The sequence below is a fragment of the Falco biarmicus genome, chromosome 6 (assembly GCF_023638135.1).
Source record: "Falco biarmicus isolate bFalBia1 chromosome 6, bFalBia1.pri, whole genome shotgun sequence".
Lineage (NCBI taxonomy): Eukaryota > Metazoa > Chordata > Aves > Falconiformes > Falconidae > Falco > Falco biarmicus.
In genome coordinates this window covers 42105765-42124446 of record NC_079293.1, presented here as the reverse complement: position 1 = coordinate 42124446, position 18682 = coordinate 42105765, and the positions used below count along the sequence as shown (strand labels likewise).

Sequence of the window (18682 nt, the reverse complement as noted above, 5' to 3'; positions counted from 1 at the left end):
AGGACTTCCTCCACCTGCAAAAAAAGTCATGCAATAAACTAATGGGAACAGATATTCCACCACACCTAGAGTAGCTTTAGAGCATTCTTTAAACTCTATACAAATTCATGAAAAGTAACCAGAAAAATCAGTGGATGTGAGCCTTTGTTGCAGTAAAAATGTCAATATTAATGTTGAACAAGCATTTGTTTCCCTTTGTGAGAGACAATAAACAAACAAGATTGTGGCTTCTGTTATGTGAAAAACACTGTCTGATCACATGGTTTTTTTCTCAAACTGACTTTTTACTCAGATACTCCGATGGGGATCTCACTTTAATTTATCCAAATGGGGATGCGTGTAGTTCTGGCTTTCAGAGAATGACTGTCATAAACTTTGAGTGCAATGAAACAGCAGGTGAGTTTAAGAAGCTGTGATGACTGCTCAGGGTTTGATGTCTGTGCTTGCTAGCAGACCTTATGTTCGAAGGACTGCCTGCTTTGAGCCACAGCTAACACAAGGAATAAATATTGTCAGAGTAAGCACTACTTTTTAGGGCTGGCAGAATTGTTTTGCACTGTGTAGTAGCACTGCTAATCTAAATTTACACTAACGATCAAGAATACTGAGGTATGGAAGAGCCTTGTTTCTTTGCCAACTGTAAAATACCCCACCCAAGCAATGCACACCCCCCCACCCCCCACCCCTCTCCCCCAAATGACAAACTCACACACGCAAAAACCAACCCACAAATGTAAGTCCTGTGCAGCAAAAGGATTTTTGTGTTCCTTGCTCATTGCAAGTCCTCAAGTCTCCTTGCTGTTCTCACATTGCCCTACTGGAAACCTAACATCTGTTTATCCATCTTCAATGTTAAGGTAATGACGGTAGAGGAACTCCAGTGTTTACTGGTGAAGTGGACTGCACCTATTTTTTCACTTGGGATACAAAATATGCATGTGTTAATGAGAAAGAAGATCTCCTTTGCAGAGTTGCTGATAAGAGAAAACACTATGACTTGTCACCTCTGGTCCGCGGTTCAGGTATGGCAATGAAAACTAGCTTTCGGTTACTTTTGTCCTGAGTTTACATGCCTTGTCTAGTGCAATTCTTTAGTTGAACATTAATAACTTTTTGCTTTTCTTAGTTAATTTCTGGGGTACTGTGTTCACTTCCCTTGTCCCAACAGGAGTGAGTGCCTTATGAAAGTATCTATATCCATGACTGCCTTGGTTACTGGGATTTTAAGTGTTTTTAAATGTTGGTCTTTTTGTGATAAAAGGCATTTTGGCTTGAAGAGGCTAGAAAAGTTAAGCCAGATGACTTGTTCTTGACAACCCCTTGTATTTCAGAGTTAGCCCAGAATTGGGAAGCTGTGGACAGTAGCTTTTCGGAGGTAGGGAGGAAGCGTTATTACATCAATGTCTGCCATAAGGTGTGGAAGAGAGGAGGAGCTTCCAGCTGCCCAGATGCTGCTGCTGTTTGCTCTGTAGGTGAGTGTGTGTGTTATTTTGGTTTTTTTTTTTAAGACTCTGAAGGCTTGGTACTTCCTTTGCAAATGGAGTTAGCTACCCTGAGTGCTTTCAGTTGTTTGAGGAAACAGAAATTAGGACCACATCTCTCTTGTGCTTCCAAAGACCCAAGAAGAAATGATGCAAGTAGCCTTTTATAACTAAAAAACTCCAGGCTTTCTAGCATGGTTTTGGAGAGGTATTAACAAGCTCCTGATGCTATGCTTTCTTAAAACGTCTCATCTGGCTAGTTAGTAGTATCTTAGTGTAAAGTACACTTCTTTCCAGGGAAACAAAAGTGATGTATTTACTGTCTTTACAGATAAACAAAACAGGAGTAAGAATCTTGGAACATTTGTATCTTCTCCTAAAAAGGTTGGAGAAAATATTCAACTTACCTATTCAAATGGAGACAGCTGTGGTGGTAACAAAAAAATCAAAACTATCATCACTCTAGTGTGCAGACCAGGTGAGAATATCCATACTCTGATCTCTGATCTGATTAAAAACTAGAGGTCACTTGAAATGCCCAGACATGAATGCTAAATATTAGCGTGTGCCTTTGTCTTTCATTTCCTTCTGTGCAAAAGATGAAGCATTGTGGTTTATTTACTAGGATGATAACAGTGTACTCACAGGTATTTAGTTCTGTTCACCTGGTATACAAGTACCCTTTAAAGAACTTTGAATAAGTGTCTTGAACTAAGATTCTCAGAAATATCACAGAAGTATGTTCAAGCATTTAAAACTCTACAAATACCTGGAAGCTATACAAAGCACTTTCTTTCCCTAGATTGTCTTGATGGGAAAGACTGGTTCTGAACTGAGATCAGACATTTTAGTCTTCTCTTCCAATAAGCATGTTTTGTGTCTACACTCCTTGCAGTTTATGAAAAGCAGAAGCATTTGCAGAAGTTGTTCATGTTATTCATCTCTGTATAACAGCCCACTAGTTTAACTGTGTCCCAGGGAAATAGATAACCTGTATTCCTCTGCCTGAGGAAGCTGAATCCTTCAAGTGTGCTGGCTATTAGGATCTGGTTATGCATTACTTCCTAATAAAGCTGTTGCTTTGTAGCAGAACACCAGGTAGTGTGTCAAAGCAAACATTTTTTTTGAAGAGTGTGATAGTACTCAGGGACAGACTGAGCAGTGCATTTTCGCTTCTGGGCTAAGCTTTTGTTCGTGGGAGGAGGATGCAAAGAGTTTGTGCAAGGAATTTTTTGTTCTATTTAGTCCTCATTTTAGAGGAGAGGTTGTTTAACAGTTAATCTGGGTTTGCTGTTGGGGAGGAGTTAGTGTTCCTAGGCTTAAATTCCTAGATCTTTTTGGCAGCCTGACTCTCTGTATGTGTAACATCTTCCTCTTGTGATACCAGGCGATCTAGAAAGTGCTCCAATCTTGATGTCTGAGAGTGTGTGTTTATATACATTTGATTGGTATACCGCTGCTGCGTGTGTCCTGTCTAAAACTGAAGGAGATAACTGCCAAGTCTCTGATCCTCAGGCAGGTATGTATTTACATTGAGCAGATAGATGGAAAGGTTGTGAGGGATAGAAATTGTCACAACAGTGAGTGTCATGTGAAGGGAGGGGGGGAGATTTCCCCAACCCTGGGTGTCTGATCTGTCTGTCAGCACCCCAGGAAAGCAGAGACCCTTGTGCCAGACCAGTCTGTCAGCGTCCCGTTACAGGGACCCTTCACTGAACAGTCCCGCTGGGTCGGAGGGCAACTCGACTGCCTTGTTCAGGGAAACACCCCAGCTGCATCAGGGGGACCCTCAGCGGGTCCTCCCGCTTTACCTGAATGTGTTACCCACTGCTGGCAGCTGCTAGCGCCCACAAAGGGCTAATGGTAACAGGTTACGGAATAACACTCTTTATCAATATAAAATCATGACAAATTAAGGTTAGTGATCACCGGTGACAGGGACTGTCTGCAAAAACAAGTTTGAAGTGGTATATAACCAAAACATTGATCACTAACAACAGCTGGTGTGAGTTAGTCATTTAGCACTTGACCAAGCTCTTACCCAGCAGGTGTCCCTGTGGGGGAGCAGACAGGTTCAGCCCGTGGACTGATCCCAGCAGTTACGACGGAGTCTTCCCTGACTTCTCCCCTCATTCATTCATTCACTTGTTACACTTTACTCTCAGGTGGAGCTTGAGTGACTCTAGTCAAACATTCTTTTATTATTGATTGGTGTAAATTTCTCTTGCTTTCATTTAAAGACATAGTTAATAAGGAACAGAAAGCGCATGCTTGTGAGGGGTGGTTGTGCCTTGGAGGTGGGTAACTTTGGGATGGAGGTGTGCGTTCATATTATAATGAGATAATTCTTAGATGCTCATTATAATTTTGACACAGTTGTTGGCTCAGCATCGGACATCTTCCCATTTGACAGCTGTTGTGCAGCATATCGGCTGTGTGGTCCCATCAAGTTCCCAATCCTGCAGGGAGCACAGCAGAGCCTGGCCATGGGGGTCTCTGCTGCTCCTCTAGGGTAGCAGGTTGTGCTGCCCAGGGAACCCTGGTGGAGCAGATTGTGTGCGTGCCAACTGCCCTGGAAGTGGCAATTGTATTTTACCCTAAAAAGGTTGTTATAATGCTACAACTTCTGTTAGGTCCCAGTTCCCCCCTCCAAGCCATTTTCCCAGGCTGAGTCCTTTTGATACATAAGAACAAAGCAAATTCAGTCTAAGTCTAAGCACCCGCAACATTCTAGCACAGCAGTTTTAAGCACGTGGGCATGGAAGATCAGAACAGCACAAGCTTAATATTCCTCTAGTGTCTGTGGAGGAAGATAGGTGTGACGTGTATTTTACTGTAGTAAATCTCTCCGTATAAGAAAACATACTTTAGTGTGTCCATATTGTTTCTGTAACAATAATTACATGGAAGGAGACTTACTGGGGGGATGGGGGAGTGAGCTAGCTGTGTGACTGGTAGAATCAAAACCTGTGAGAGATGGCAGGGAAAAATTGAACTGATAAAGCTTACTCCTTCTCGTTTAGGCTTCTCTTTTGATTTATCACCTTTGGCCAAGCAAAATGGGCACTATATAGTTAATACTAGTGAATACTTGTTTTACATAAACATCTGTGGCAGTGTGCCGGAGGAGTTGTGTCACACAAAATCAGCAGCATGCCAGGTAACACAAAGGTGGGTAACTCTAGTTCTGTTGTCTGTAGTAGATCACCTCTTGTTGCATGATGTGTTGTTTGTGGGCAACAGTGAACAGTTTGCTTGTAAAGTAATTATTGCGCTGCTTGTAATAAATTCATATAATTTGCATGCAAAATATTATTTGGTAGTGCTGTAACTATGCTGCCAGCTGTTTCAAGTAAAGTGCACACATGTAATCTTGCTTACAGCTAGCTTTTGAGATTGAATGTGTCCATTGCTCCCCCTTATGTTTCCCATTAACTGCTGCAGCTGTAGTAAGCCAACTTAGTTTGTATTCAGGGTCAGCTGGATTCCAAGAGCTGGCCAAAGAAGCAGTGCAGCACTTGGCATGAGTAGTGGCTGCCTTATGCAGAGGTGGAGCTCAGAGCTTGCGTGTTGCTCTGTATTTCTGTTACTAATACAGCGCAGGCACAGTCCCGGTGTGTACTGCTACTCAGACAGCATCATCGCTGTTGTGTTCTACAAGCGATGCCTGAGGTAATATCTGTACATCCCAGGTTCCAGGTCAGTGTGGTGCCAGAGGTGTGGTACAGTGCAAACACATGCAGCTGTACTGGAGTTGGCTCTGAGTTACTCTCCCGCCAAGGGGAGTTCACTGCAGACACTAAGAATGTTTGTTAGGGGAAGGTGGTCAGGCTAGGTCTGACAGAGCCAGTGTTAAATTAAAGAAACCCTGCTAAACCAAAGCTGCTCCTGAACTAAGAGCGTGTGAAGGAGGCTTTTTTCCCTGAGAAAGAAGACTTGCTGTTGTGCAGTGCTAGGTCTTAGCAGTCCACACGTACTTGCATGGAGCCAGTTTGAGCCCAGCATTAGCGCGTCTGCAGTTTGAATTCTCTGGAGAATGAGAACTCTGTATTTCTGTTGCTCTTCTAGAGAAAGGAGTGTTAAAGTTTTCTAGATAGCGAAGCAAGGTACAATGTTCCCTTCCAAAGAAGGACATCTGTTCATGTTTTAAGTTTCCTTTTGACAGCATTCTTTTCATCCTAGCTCACTTATGTCTAGTCAACCTTATTTAATTCTTTTGTCATATTATAGTGTCTTCTATAAACTTACCTGTGTGCTTACTACTTGTAAGACTTCTTTTAAAGATAAAATTAATTTTGCATTCTGCCCAGTCTCAAAGTCCACTTTTTCTTTTCTAGTAAGGATCAGTTTTGGAGTCTTGGACTGCCCAGTTCCAAACTTTCATATTACAATGGTCTGATTCAGTTGACCTACAAAAATGGTACAGCATACAACGATGAGAAGAAAACACAGCGATCTACACTTATAACTTTCCTGTGTGACCATCAGGCTGGAGTAGGTCAGCCTGAGTATCAGGTAAGAAGTTCTATATGAAGAAGGGAAGGATTTCCATCCCCAAACCCTGACAATAATTGCTGCTAGGGTAGTGCAAGCTGAGGCTCATGAGGAGAAATATTCACTATCTATAAAGCAGACTGAGAGAAGTAGTTATTACTCTTGGGATATATGCCTCTTGTTGCACCCTTATGGCTTGTCTTGACCACTGAACAGTAAGATGTCCACCTGGATCCAGGTTCTTACTTCACTCTTCTCTAGTCTCTGGGGCATGTAATTACCAGTGCTCTTGATAATTTTGTATTGCTAGCTGAAAAAAACCAAACTTGCTGAGAAGTAACAGGTGGTAGGACTGTGTGTCCTGCAACACAGCAGACATCAGTTACGTTGCTCTGGTTCTGTTATTTTTGGAAAGAGTATTTTTTGGTGGCACAGCAAATGACAAGATCTTCAACAAAATAAACCTACACAAATCAATCTGAGAAGATATATCCCAAACCCAAGGGGAAATAACAAGCTTAACATATAAAGGAGTAGTTGTGAGTCACAAAGTATTTAGTGTGGAAGGCCTCACTGACCTATTCTGCTGTTTTCTATAGACAGAAGATAACTACACCTACAACTTTAGGTGGTACACTGAACATGCTTGTCCCGAAATGCCACTAGAATGCATTGTGACTGATCCCAACACCATGGACCAATATGACTTGTCAAGGTAGGAGAGTAACATATACACCATTACATGGCTATTCTACTTCAGTGTTCTGGCTGATTGCTTAGCACTGGAAGAGGTTGGCTTCCTGTGTAGGCAGCACTAGAAACTTCATCAGTTGTGACAAACCTACCTGCAAATACCTTGAAATGGGGACAGTATTTCCCTCTAGTATATGGACTTGCCTTCGAAGGTGTAAGCTGACTTTTTGGGATGGTTTTGCTTAATAACATATTACTCTGACAATTGGTGTTCTGCTTCCTAGGAGCATTCATTTTAATTGTAACGCTTAAAAATGAGGAGGAAAAGTTATTTTGAAATGTCTTACTCATCTTGTTGTTGAGACTGACAGAGAAAGCTATTGAGAATCTAAGCTTAGAACACATGTTCTTCATAGAACTTTCTCTTCCTGCTCAGCTTAGCAAAATCTGAGAAGAGAGGTGAAAACTGGTATGCCATGGATAATTCAAGACCAAGTGAGCGCAAGAAGTACTACATAAATGTCTGTCGACCACTAATCGCTGTCCCAGGATGCGACCGGCAAGCCTCTGTCTGTCAGATGGAATATCGGCATGATCGTGTGAGTAGCCTTTCCATCCGAGCTTGGAGCTGGTTTGCCAAATGAGTGAGGTTTAGGGGTATACGAGATAAGCATGTGAATTCTGGCTTCTTTGTGCAAAATGGTATTCTTGTGTATCCGTAATGTTGGCATAGTCATTGCAGAATGGTAGACCTCCTGTCTGTCCCTTCAAAGACTAAAGTTTTAATTTTTACAAGTATACCAATGTTGCATTTGATATGCATGATTCTTTGTCATAGGTTGCAGAGGCAGGCAAACTGCATCCCTTCCATGTAAACTGCTGTGGTGTCACAGACTGCTAGCATTACTTTAGGAACAGGCTGCTCTCCTGGATATTCTGTCTTCTTCTGGCTTGTTTTAGATGGAACTGTGGAAAAAATATATTTGAAATGTTTGTCATCACCCTCTGAGCTCTCTTTGACTTTGAGTAGATTATGCAGATGTTGCCAAGCTGTTTAAAAAAAAAAAAAAAAAAAAAAATGGTTGTGGATTTCTATATTTCCCTGAAGTATAACAACTTTATCTTGGGACTGTTTGTGCTGACAGACAGGATGGACACTTTGCCCAGGGGCTGGCTTCAGTGCTACTCAAAGCTGTAGGGAAAGCTGAACTAGAGGCTTACCAACCTAATTCCTTCTGTAAAATGGAGAAGACACTTTATCTCCATACTGTTGGAGAGTATGTCTTGAGTGACTGAATCCGTACATTGTGGCACTTGAGCTAAATATTACTAGTTCCTTGTGCTTGCATTAGTCCTTGTTGTGTAGGGGTGCTTACTTGACATGTGGAGGCACGTTAGAGCTTCGTTACTTCATTGCTGAAGACACTGGGATAAAAAGTGAGCACACTAGGTCAGCCTAAATGCAGAGGAGTTTTGAAAAGAAAAACCAACAAAACAGTGGAAGTCTTTGTGGACAGAGTTATTCTGGAAGTGTATTCTTTTTGCGGTTGCTGACTTACAGTTTCTTAAAAATAGGAGACATCAGTTACCTTGCAGAAGTGAAGATTGATTTGGACCTTATTAGTAGCACCTACTGTTGTTCTAATGCTCAGTTTCTGCTAGTCCTTTTTAGGCTTTGCTAAGTGTGGCAGATCCCTAAGGGCATTCTTAGAATTGACTGGAGGCTTCCACATACTGTGTTTTAGAGCTGTACAAATTTAATCCTACTTACTGTGCATGAGGTGTAGGCCTTCCTGAATTCCTAAGCTGTGTAGCCAGTGAGATGAGGATGACTGTTGTGAGGCACTTACAGGCACCTTATTGTACTAAAAATAAAAACAAAACAGAACAAATAAATGCAAAAAACCACCTCCACACCTGCTTGTGGAGCTTGTCTGTTGAATATGTGAAATTTAAGTACAGAACGGGTGAAAAATGCAGGGGGATCTCTACACCTTTATCTTCAAAACACTTAAGATAACCTTCTGTATACAAGATTGTTGTGGTAGCTGTTTTCTCCTTTTTGACCATATCTGTAACTCCTCACTTGAGTTTAGAATTACTGACATGCTTTTTGTTATTTATAGGTTTCTTACTCCGAAGTCACCTCTATTAGTAATCTTGGTGTTGCCAGCAAAGAACTGGTAGTTGAAAGACCTGGACACGTTTTTCTAACCTATGCAAATGGCTCTGTGTGTATTGATGCTGACGGAAAGAAAACTACTTATGCCACCACCATTCACTTCATCTGTTCCAGGGGCACTCTTGTAAGTACAATTGATCTTTCAGATGTTGCTTCATCGTAGTAGATTTTCCATCATATAATGTGAAGCTACATGAAAACGTATAGGGTGTAGCAGATTCATGAAAAGGGAGACTTCTTGAGGACTAAATAGAAATGTAAAACCAAAGCTGACTTAGATGCTACAGAAGTGCATGTCTCAGACTATTGTATCATAAGCTAGAACTAGTTAAAAACTAACAGCCTCAGTGAACAGTTGATATTTCAAACTAGTATAATTAGCATGAAAAATACATGGGGACTTAAGATGGAGGAATTGTACGTGCAAACATTGCAGATCTTCTTAAGAGGATTAATATTGTAAAGTGTATCTTCAGGCTTAGATTCTGCATCCTTTGGAGTTCCTAAAGCTTTTCTGATACAACTCCACATCCTGAAGTTTAGGCCAGCTTCAGTCTAACTATCCCCTCAATCTAGACTTGGTCTTGCTGGTTTGTGAATCTGCAGGTCTGTGAATCTCCTCACTCACATGATCATCAGCCCAAGAGGTATGGTGAAACTCTGTGACTTGGAGCAGTTACGAACTGCTTTTCTTTTGCCTGAAAACACTGAAATGAAGTGTGTATAATTAATACTCGTGTTGTTACTTCAGCTAACAGAGTTTAGTGTTGCTTTATTTTTACTTTTTGTAATAGTGGACTATACATTATACCCCAAAGCTCTTCAAAGCACAGACTGAGGCAAGGTCTGGTTATTCATGTCTAAATTCAAATATTAGATTAAATTAAATTGAATCTAATCTGAATATTTGGATGTCAAGTTCAGTTATTTGCTGAAGCTTAATGAGATGCCAAATGTTTAGCTAGACAAAGTTTTCAGTGGTGACTGTCAAAATAAATAGGGGAGATGGAAGCAGGATGGGAATTGTGTGCATTTGTAGTGAAGTCTTTTAGAAGAACCTGACACTTCCTCATAAAGTGGAATCTCAAAACACGAGGTGGTGTTGACTGTTACACTTACTCTGGTCTCTCTGCAATCTGTTTCCAGAGTAGCAGCCCACGGTTTATAGCTATTCAGGAATGTGTGGCCACGTTCTTATGGGAAACTGAGGCTGCTTGTCCAATCAAGGAAACAAAAGATGATTCTCAGGTGAGAAATGGGAACATAATTGCATTCATAGTCACAACATACTATTTTTTTTTTTCCTAGCATTTCTGGTTGCAGTGTTTAAATGACTTTTGGAATAAACTTAGTTACAGTGAAGTCTGAAGTTACTGCGATGGAGTCTTATGCTACTTTATTGCTTTCTTGAAGTGTTCTTAAAATGAGTAACTTCTGACTAAAGTATTCAAGTGTTGTCGCTTGAGGACAACTTATTTGCTGTAGCACTGTTTCATTCCCTTAGGTGGCTGCTAGTAAAACTGAGTTTATATGTAAGGATTTATATTGATATATTGTCCTTGTTTGTATTCAGATCATCAAATAAGGCTTCCCCCCTACCCCAGGCTACTCAGTTGTTTCTACTTTACAGGTCCCAACATAAATACGTTAGTGTGGAAACAACCCTCAGATAGTTTCCTTGCTCTTAGCTAACCTGACAGATGTCATCTGTTAAATTGCACTTTGATATGTTATGTGACTGTGATATGTTGTTATGTGGCTGATGTCAACGGACAGCTGTGCAAAAGAATTGAATTAAGTGTTGCTACTGCCAGAGTTGTATTCTGGTGGTTCAAATTAAGTTGCTGAGTGGTACACAGGCTAGGAATATGTGTAAATCGCTACTTTGGCTCTTTAAGCAAGTTAAAGGTAAAACTTAAACAGAAGAAATGCAGAAAGAGAAAATAATGCTGTTGTAATATTACTTTTTCCCAGTCCTGCTCTGTGCGAGATCCAGACACTGGCTTTCTGTTCAATCTGCAGCCGTTAGCTTCTGAAAAAGGCTATATGGCTACTGGCATTGGGAAGAAGTTCTTGGTAAGGATTCAGACTGTACAATCTGTTGCTTAAGGATGCTGCTGTTAAATTTTTACAGTTTTACTTAGTGAGTGAGTGAAGCTTTGACTCAGTCCTCTTATGAAACTTTAGTTGGCAGTGAAGTACTGTGCTTGAGGGGAGGAATGGAAGGTAACTTGACTCATCTCAGATGATCTTAAAAGCATCGAACTTCTGGTTCTTAGCAAACACAAGGTAGCTACACTTTCGAGTCTATACATCATTTTCCAGTTATGGACTCTGTTTCGTAATACCAGTTTGCCTGCTGGTGCTGAAGTGGCCTGAAAGGGATTTAATCTGTCCGTATCAGTGTTCTTAATGTGATCTGCATGTATCAGTAGTCCTAGGGTATCCATAGATCCTACCATAGTGGGTTTTTTAGTCTAAAAATAAACTTGCTAAACAACATCCTGCACTACTACTGGGGAGAACTTGTGGATCCTCTAAGCTGAACACTGAGAATACTGTTCTTGTGTTATAGTTGGTTGGCTTGCAGTTTAGAAATGGCAGACATTTCATGCTGTTTGAAATAGTTCTTGGCAAGTGACTTTACTGATGTTGAAAAGGCTATGTGGACCTAATTTTTCTGGTGCAGTTAATATTGTGTGCACCCACATGTTTTCAAAACTTCTAGCTAAACATTTGTGGACCCATGCCAGATTGCGGTAAGATCAATGGCAAAACAGCTGCTGGATGTGAAGCAGAAAATCTGACATCGGTGAGGCTGGTGGAGTTGGACAAAACCCTGTATCTATCTGGTGAAGGGTTTCTAACTCTTACTTACAGAGGTCCTCTTCGAGTACAATCAGGTGAGTTCAGCATCCATCTCCAAGACACATTTCCTAATGTTCTATAAAATTCCTGTGAATGGTCATCATTTTTTCCTTTGTTCATGTGCTAAAACCTGCTGGTCTTGCTGTTAGCCACTTAAAGAAGCTAGTTCATATGAAAAATTTAGGAAAAAATCAAATCATGCGGAATGGTAATGGCTCAGCTTTCAGAAATAGATGTGCATTTCAGAACTCCTGGAAAGAGACCAATACAAAACAGGATTTTTTTTCTTACAGAGTAGATGAAAAATACTGCTCCTTGCATGGAGAAATAGGTAGCCAAATTAGGACATGAGTCAGAATTCATTTTGCTTGTTTTCCTAAGTGAAGTCATTGCTTTAAGCTTCAGTTTCATGAATAATGCTCTCTAAAGTTTTCATATCTGAAAGATCGCTTTTCAGTTAGCTTATACTCTCCTATATGGAATTTCTTAAGTGCTCTATTACTTCCTGTACACCTATTTCATGAATTTAAGTCTGTTTTGCAGGTAAGGTTACTGAAAAGTGTGTGTCTAGCTTTTGGTTTTCACGTGCCCTCCAACTGTACTGAAATTGAGTTTTCATCGAAAGGCATATGCCACTTTAACAGCAAAAGAATTTTAGGAAGACCGAATTTTGAATTCGGGAACCTCAGATGCTCCTACATGTTCGTCCTTTGTAAAAATTGCTATGGTGATATCTCTTATTTTCCCAGTTGTGATGTTTTTGTACCTAATATCCAACGGGAAGCAAGTGATTGAGCTGTCATGTATTTTGCTTTAAGAGCTTCTACCATTTTGATAACACTGCTAACCATTTTGATGACAAGTTTTACTCCCCCCCCCCCCCCCCCCCCCCCCCCCCCCCAGTAATTCTACCATTTCTTGTGGGCTGTGGAAAGCAGGTCTAAACAGAATGTAACACGCTGCTTACATAATGTCAGTATTTGTTCAGCAGTCATTAACACTGAACTTACAAACAGCCAAAACTTTGGTATGTGTGATGTAATTTAGAGGTTGTTGGTACAGCTGACTTCATGTTTTATAGGTTTTCTGTTTCTTTAAGTATGTGAAAGACCTAGCAAACATAGTTCAGTGAAGGTAATTATAGTTGTGAAATGTGTCGATGTTCTCGTCTGTCATTTGGAGAGAGAATTGTGGCTGCTAGGCAATTTAGCACAGGTCTCTAAAGAAGGCTTGTGTATTTATGGTTAAAAGACCCATAAATGATAAGGTAGTGTTTTCCTTGAAGCAATAATAAGAAACTGCTAGAAAATTTTAGTCAAATACTAGCTTGAACTTTTAAATTCAAATATTCCTGAGGGAACCATCAGCAAAGTGTTTGTTTTTACAGGAACATCAGACACGTTTACGGTGACTTTCATTTGTAATGATTCATATCCTGGAGAGCTTAAGTTTGTGCGTGAAGAGATAAACAGTGTGCTGAACATCCATGATACTTTTTTTGAGTTTCACACAGCTCTAGCCTGTGCTCCCGCTCCTGTGGACTGCCAGGTTACGGGTAGGTCCCTGGAATATGGGTGGGCTCTGTCCAACAAATATTGGAAGGATTAACTAGTAGCAAACTTCTGTGGAGAAGGGCTTTAAGAATACCTGTTGTGAAGACATTTGTAAAAATTGAAGTTTTCATAGAAGTTGTAAAGAGGGAGAGGAGTTGTTTGAAGCAGGCTTAAGTTACAAAGACAGTCAAGAAGCTAATATGCAACACAGTGGTATACACAAGGGCGTTGATAATTACTTTGAAAACGTTTAATCCTTTTCATGACTGGGTGCTGCTTCAGCCCAACTCTGAAGAAAATGAGTCACTTCAGTATTGGCCTCTGGAAAAGTGCACCTGTAAATTGTGGAGTAGTTACCTGTGGGAATTCAAATGTAGTGATTTTTTTTTTTTTTTATGGCAACAGTACCTTCTTTCAATGGACATCTAATGTAATTCTGAAAATTACTTTGAATTATGTATGTTCGTCTGTGAAACTTGTACCATTTCAAACCCAATATTGCTACAAGTATCTAATAGGTTGTCTTTCAGTTTACTGTGTGTACCACATATCTTTCAGATGCTGCTGGCAATGAGTATGACTTAAGTGACTTGAGCAAAGAAGGTGAGCCATGGGTTGCTATAGACACTTCAAAGGAAGCAAAGAAGCGAACATTTTTCTTGAATGTCTGCAAGCCTTTGCCCTATGTGCCTGGATGCCCTGGTAAGCCAAGTGGCAAACATTTCTTAACTTGTGACTTCTGATGCAAGACCTTATATGCAGAATGAAATCCTTGGTTATTTTAGTAGGATGCCTTGAATCCTGCCTATTCAGTCACTTAAAGTGCATAGACCTGGGTGAGATATGTCAAGGGTATAATAGGCCTTCTTAAACTGAGAGCAGGACTCCTGCATTGAGATGTGTGGGAAAGCATTTGGGAAAAATGCATTGAGGGCTTTATTTGCCAGTAACCTTGATTTTATTTGTGTGGTGTTTGTTGTTTGGTTTGGTGTTTGTTTGTTTGTTTTTTAAGAAGAAAGGAAAGCTAAATGTTGTTGAAGCCTCTTAACTGAATGAGGGCAGAATGAGAAGCTTATGCTATGTCTTGCTGCACTTCTAGCCAGTTTGATTTATTTTACCTGTTGTGGTAGTCTTCTATCAAGTCTGTGGGAGCAGATAAGTTAGTGCATTTTTACAGATTTTGGTGAACACAGGACAGTAACTTGTTCTGTTCCTCAAAGGCTTTAGGCACACAATGTCTCTTAACTGTACTTATGAAAACACTTACGTTGTGTTCTGCTTCATGAGTTTGAGAGTGTCTGCTTTAGTTCTCAAAACTCTCTTAAAGCTACTCCACTCTGTTGTTTTACAATGAAGTTAACTATAGTTGTCAAAGCTTTGAACTAAAATACAGGCTTTTTCTTTTTCCTGTAGGTGGTGCCATAGGATCTTGTGTGAAATACACTGATAAAAGCAGGAACCTTGGAGTCATTCAGATAAACCCACAGGCTGCTACTGATGGGTCATTGAGCATTATCTACTTGAATGGTGACACGTGCAAAGATAAGCAGCGTTATTCTACACGTATAATCTTCCAGTGCGATCAAACAATGGTAATTTTCTGTGCCACTTGCTGTTAATGAAGATTTTAGAGCTTGAGCTTAGTATAACAAAATAGACAGTGTTTATTCCTCTTGGAATGGGGAAGCTGGTTCTAAACCAAATATCTTGTGTACAGGCTTTTCTCTTGTCTCTCCTTACAACTGTTTTCTGGAGTCTGTGGAACACAACAGTTACCTTGATTGTGGAATCCTTTGAGCCACCAAAAGCAGCTCTTTGCTGAAAATAAGTACTGAAATTTGCTAATAGAGATCTTAGACTGTGCAACTGCAATAAAAAAGGATTCTGCATGTACCTTTTGAGACTTGCAAAGCAATCATTGGTAAGCCTCCTTCATATGGCTGTTTTCTGTAGGGATCACCAGTGCTTGAGCAAGAAGGTGACTGTGAGTTTGTATTTGTTTGGAGAACCTTGGCAGCATGTCCTCTTCACAAAGCAGAAGGTAAGTGTAATTACTTGAGCTTTAAAATATCAAACAAATCTGTACAAGTAGTGAACGCTTAGTGAAGCTATGTTTGTTTCTTACTCTATGAATCTTCCTGTAAAAGGCCCTGGCTTGTGGAGGGATGTCTCTTTTGAGCTTTAAGTCAACTAAGAGTCACATCTAACGTTTAAAGTACAATTTAGGGTGACAGGCAATTGTACTTACCTATCTAGGGAAAAAAAAGTAACAATGCTGTCTTGGACAAATCATGGTACTAACTTGTTAAATCACAGGCAGACTTGCCAGTGTCTTTTAAATCTGAAAGCGTCAGGTTCCATGAGAATATGATTGATCCTATGCCTGGCACGTCATTCCCTGTCCCCCACTGAAGACTGGAAGCTATGCTGTAAACGTGACCCTTGTTAGACAATACGGGAGAGACCAGTGGGAGGTGTATCAGAGTTTACAGTTGACTGTGGCACATGCAAGAAGGAATCACAGGTTCCACATCTGGTACTTGGTTGGCTTTTAGCTGGGAAGCTGAGTGTGCAGGTATCTTCTCTGCCCTTGCGGGCTTTGTTTTGCAACTTCTGGATAACATGTTATAAAACATCCAGACTTCCTGTCAAGCATCTGTTGCAACAGTCCTAGACACTATTGAAACTGCCAGTGACCTCATGTGGCATAAGAGGAGTGTTTACAAGCTACTGCCCTGCAGCACACAATGGCCGTGCAGGAGCTGGTGACAAGAGTTGTGGTTTTCAAGGGAGGCAGACTGCCTTGTTTTTAACTTGGTACCAACTTGTTGGGTGATTGAGGGGAGCATAATAACCATGTGATACAATCTGATGGCTTTTTAAAAGCTTCAGAATATGGAGCAATGTGTCACTTTAAAACTGAGGACTTGATCAGCAGCAAAGTTACTGATGTGTATTAGCTGATTAGACTAATGACACTAGAATCTTCCCAAACCTTTTCTGTGTCTTGTCAGACCCATAAGCTGTAGCTAAATTTCCTATGATTGATTATTTCCTAACTTGGCAAACTTAACAGCTGTTAAAAGAAGATAGAAGACTGACATCTAGGACAACTTTTGCTTTGGCCTTGTGACCTTGCTGTTCTTTCCAGATCATTAAGCAAGCGTTGGACTTAGTGTCTCTAGTTCTGTACTTAATCTTCAGCATGGCTGAAGGAAGAACCTGTGAGGCCACTCTGAGGTAGTTTTTGAACTACAGTGTGACTTTTGCATCTTTCTTTAGTGGTAGTTACAACAGAAATGTTCCATTTGTAGCTTAGTCTTGTAGTTCTAGATAATTGGTGACTTCCTGAAATGAGCTGCTTAGCTGGACTAAAATGGTTCTTAAGCGTTACTGCCCTAAAGCGCCAGATACTCATCTTTGGCCTTGTTTGTGCCAGTAGGCCTTAGCTGTCCTAAGTGTATTTGATGTAGCTCATTGATATTAAGTTGTATTTTAAATTCTTAACTTTTCTTTAAAGGAGAGGATTGCCAGGTGAAAGATCCAAGGTACGGTCATGTCTATAACCTGAAACCACTTTCCAATAAAGACATAAAAGTGAGTACAGATGAGTATGACTACTACTTCAGAGTTTGTGGAGAAATAACAGAACCTTGCAAAACAGAGGCTCACACTGTGTCATCATGTCAAGTAAAGAAGACGGACTATACTTTCAGAAAAGTAGCAGGTATAGCACTTGATCAAAAGGAACTTAGAGAATGGGAAGATTAACCGGGGTGTAACTGAAGCCACTATGTGATACAAAAGGGGTTCTTGCTAACCTTGTACATTTTATGGGAGAAAGCACCCTAGCACTTCTGCTTCATGTGCAAGTAAAATGTCATGTGTATAGCTATCTTGACACACAATTAGGAATGTGCTCAACCCCTTACTGTACTGGAATAGCAGTCATGCAATAACTAGGTCACAAAGTTTAGAGGAAAGCTGAAGTCTTTCTATCAATACTTGGTTGTGCATGTTACTGCTGTCTGTGAAACCCTGTTGCTAGAGGCATTGCTGCAGTCATGTATTTACTGGATTAGCTGTTTACTTGTCTCATTTCTTTGCTTCTAGGCTTACTTACAGAAAAACTGACTTTCAAAAATGGTTTAATAATGATTAATTACACCAATGGAGAAAAATGTCATAAAATATATGAACGATCAACTGCCATATTGTTCTATTGTGACAAGACTACATCTGAGGTTAGTTTCAAAACATACACTTCCTGTATGTAATGTGTGGAAATGTAAGGTGAAAAACCTGAACTAGCTTCCTTCAAGGACTTACAGATTATGCAGGAGATTGAAGGATTTTGTGAGGTAATAAAAAATGAGGAATGTTTTGGATTTCCTGTTTATGGAAGGTACCTTTGTTATGCCCCAGGAAAGTCAGGGCATGTTTTTCCTTTAAGGGGTGCCTGCTATTAGCAAAGATATTGGGGATGTGGGGAAGAGACATTCTCCCAGAAATAACACCCTTTCCTTTGTAAGAAATGAAAGGTAGGAGGAAAGCAGGTATTATTACATGGCCAGACCAAAATAGCTGGTTACCTGCTTCTAGTATTACCCTCTCTATACTTGCACTTGCTTTCCTGTTCTTAAACAATGGTGTCTAGAGTTACTTTTTCTCTTCCCCTTATTTCATGAAGGACGCAGAAGCTTCTGATGGGCTGCCCTTTTATCAGAAGTGTGCATATGGATAAACTTGGGTTTGGGAGAAGCCATGCTTTCAGCTGGTCAGAGGCATAGTGTGGCTCTTAAGATTATATGTAAACACAGGTTCCTGGATCTTCTTGAAGCAAGGCTGAGATATTTTGGTAGCTTCAACGTGTCTAAATGAGAAAGTGAATTCCTTTTGTATTGTGTTCTTTCAGCCTGTATTTTTGAAGGAAACTCCAGATTGTACCTACATGTTTGAATGGCATACTCAGTACGCTTGCCCACCTGTTAAATCTACGGAGTGCTCCTACAAGTAAGTTGTTTCCACAAACTTAAAATGGAGCTGTATGATGATAGAAACACGTACAGCCTTATTGCAACTCAGTGTGATATTACCACTTTAGCTATTGTGTTTTGACTTGGTCACTAACCAGCTAATGTAGCGTTCAATGCAAATGTCATGTGTTTTAAGTAACTTCTGCAATTTATACTTCCTAAAACTAATTTCACTGAAGAAAAAGACTTTGTTGGAGCTTCTTCTGGGAAATAAGCTTAGTATCAAAGTGAACTGTTGGGTGTGCTGTTATTGATGGTTGAACTCTGAGTATGTTAGGTTGTTACAAGTGTCTAGTTATTATTTAACTATAGCTAATTTAAACAAGAATACAACTGCTGTCTGTTTGGAACTTCCACCGAACAAAGCTCTAGGAA

At 40.3% G+C, this 18682-nt stretch overlaps 1 protein-coding gene across 1 annotated transcript in view; it reads left to right on the top strand.

Moving 5' to 3' along the window:
• Positions 1 to 18682, top strand: part of IGF2R (insulin like growth factor 2 receptor) — a 60908-nt gene that overhangs the window by 22450 nt on the left and 19776 nt on the right. Inside the window, exons 10-29 of the mRNA XM_056342556.1 lie at positions 293 to 396; positions 858 to 1022; positions 1332 to 1472; positions 1813 to 1959; positions 2869 to 3000; positions 4505 to 4652; positions 5819 to 5996; positions 6575 to 6690; positions 7105 to 7267; positions 8795 to 8974; positions 9997 to 10098; positions 10825 to 10926; positions 11579 to 11753; positions 13106 to 13273; positions 13830 to 13973; positions 14685 to 14863; positions 15225 to 15312; positions 16792 to 16998; positions 17385 to 17515; positions 18187 to 18284. Of these exons, the coding sequence (XP_056198531.1) occupies positions 293 to 396; positions 858 to 1022; positions 1332 to 1472; positions 1813 to 1959; positions 2869 to 3000; positions 4505 to 4652; positions 5819 to 5996; positions 6575 to 6690; positions 7105 to 7267; positions 8795 to 8974; positions 9997 to 10098; positions 10825 to 10926; positions 11579 to 11753; positions 13106 to 13273; positions 13830 to 13973; positions 14685 to 14863; positions 15225 to 15312; positions 16792 to 16998; positions 17385 to 17515; positions 18187 to 18284 (2868 nt within the window). The remainder of the gene's footprint in view (positions 1 to 292; positions 397 to 857; positions 1023 to 1331; positions 1473 to 1812; positions 1960 to 2868; positions 3001 to 4504; positions 4653 to 5818; positions 5997 to 6574; positions 6691 to 7104; positions 7268 to 8794; positions 8975 to 9996; positions 10099 to 10824; positions 10927 to 11578; positions 11754 to 13105; positions 13274 to 13829; positions 13974 to 14684; positions 14864 to 15224; positions 15313 to 16791; positions 16999 to 17384; positions 17516 to 18186; positions 18285 to 18682) is intronic.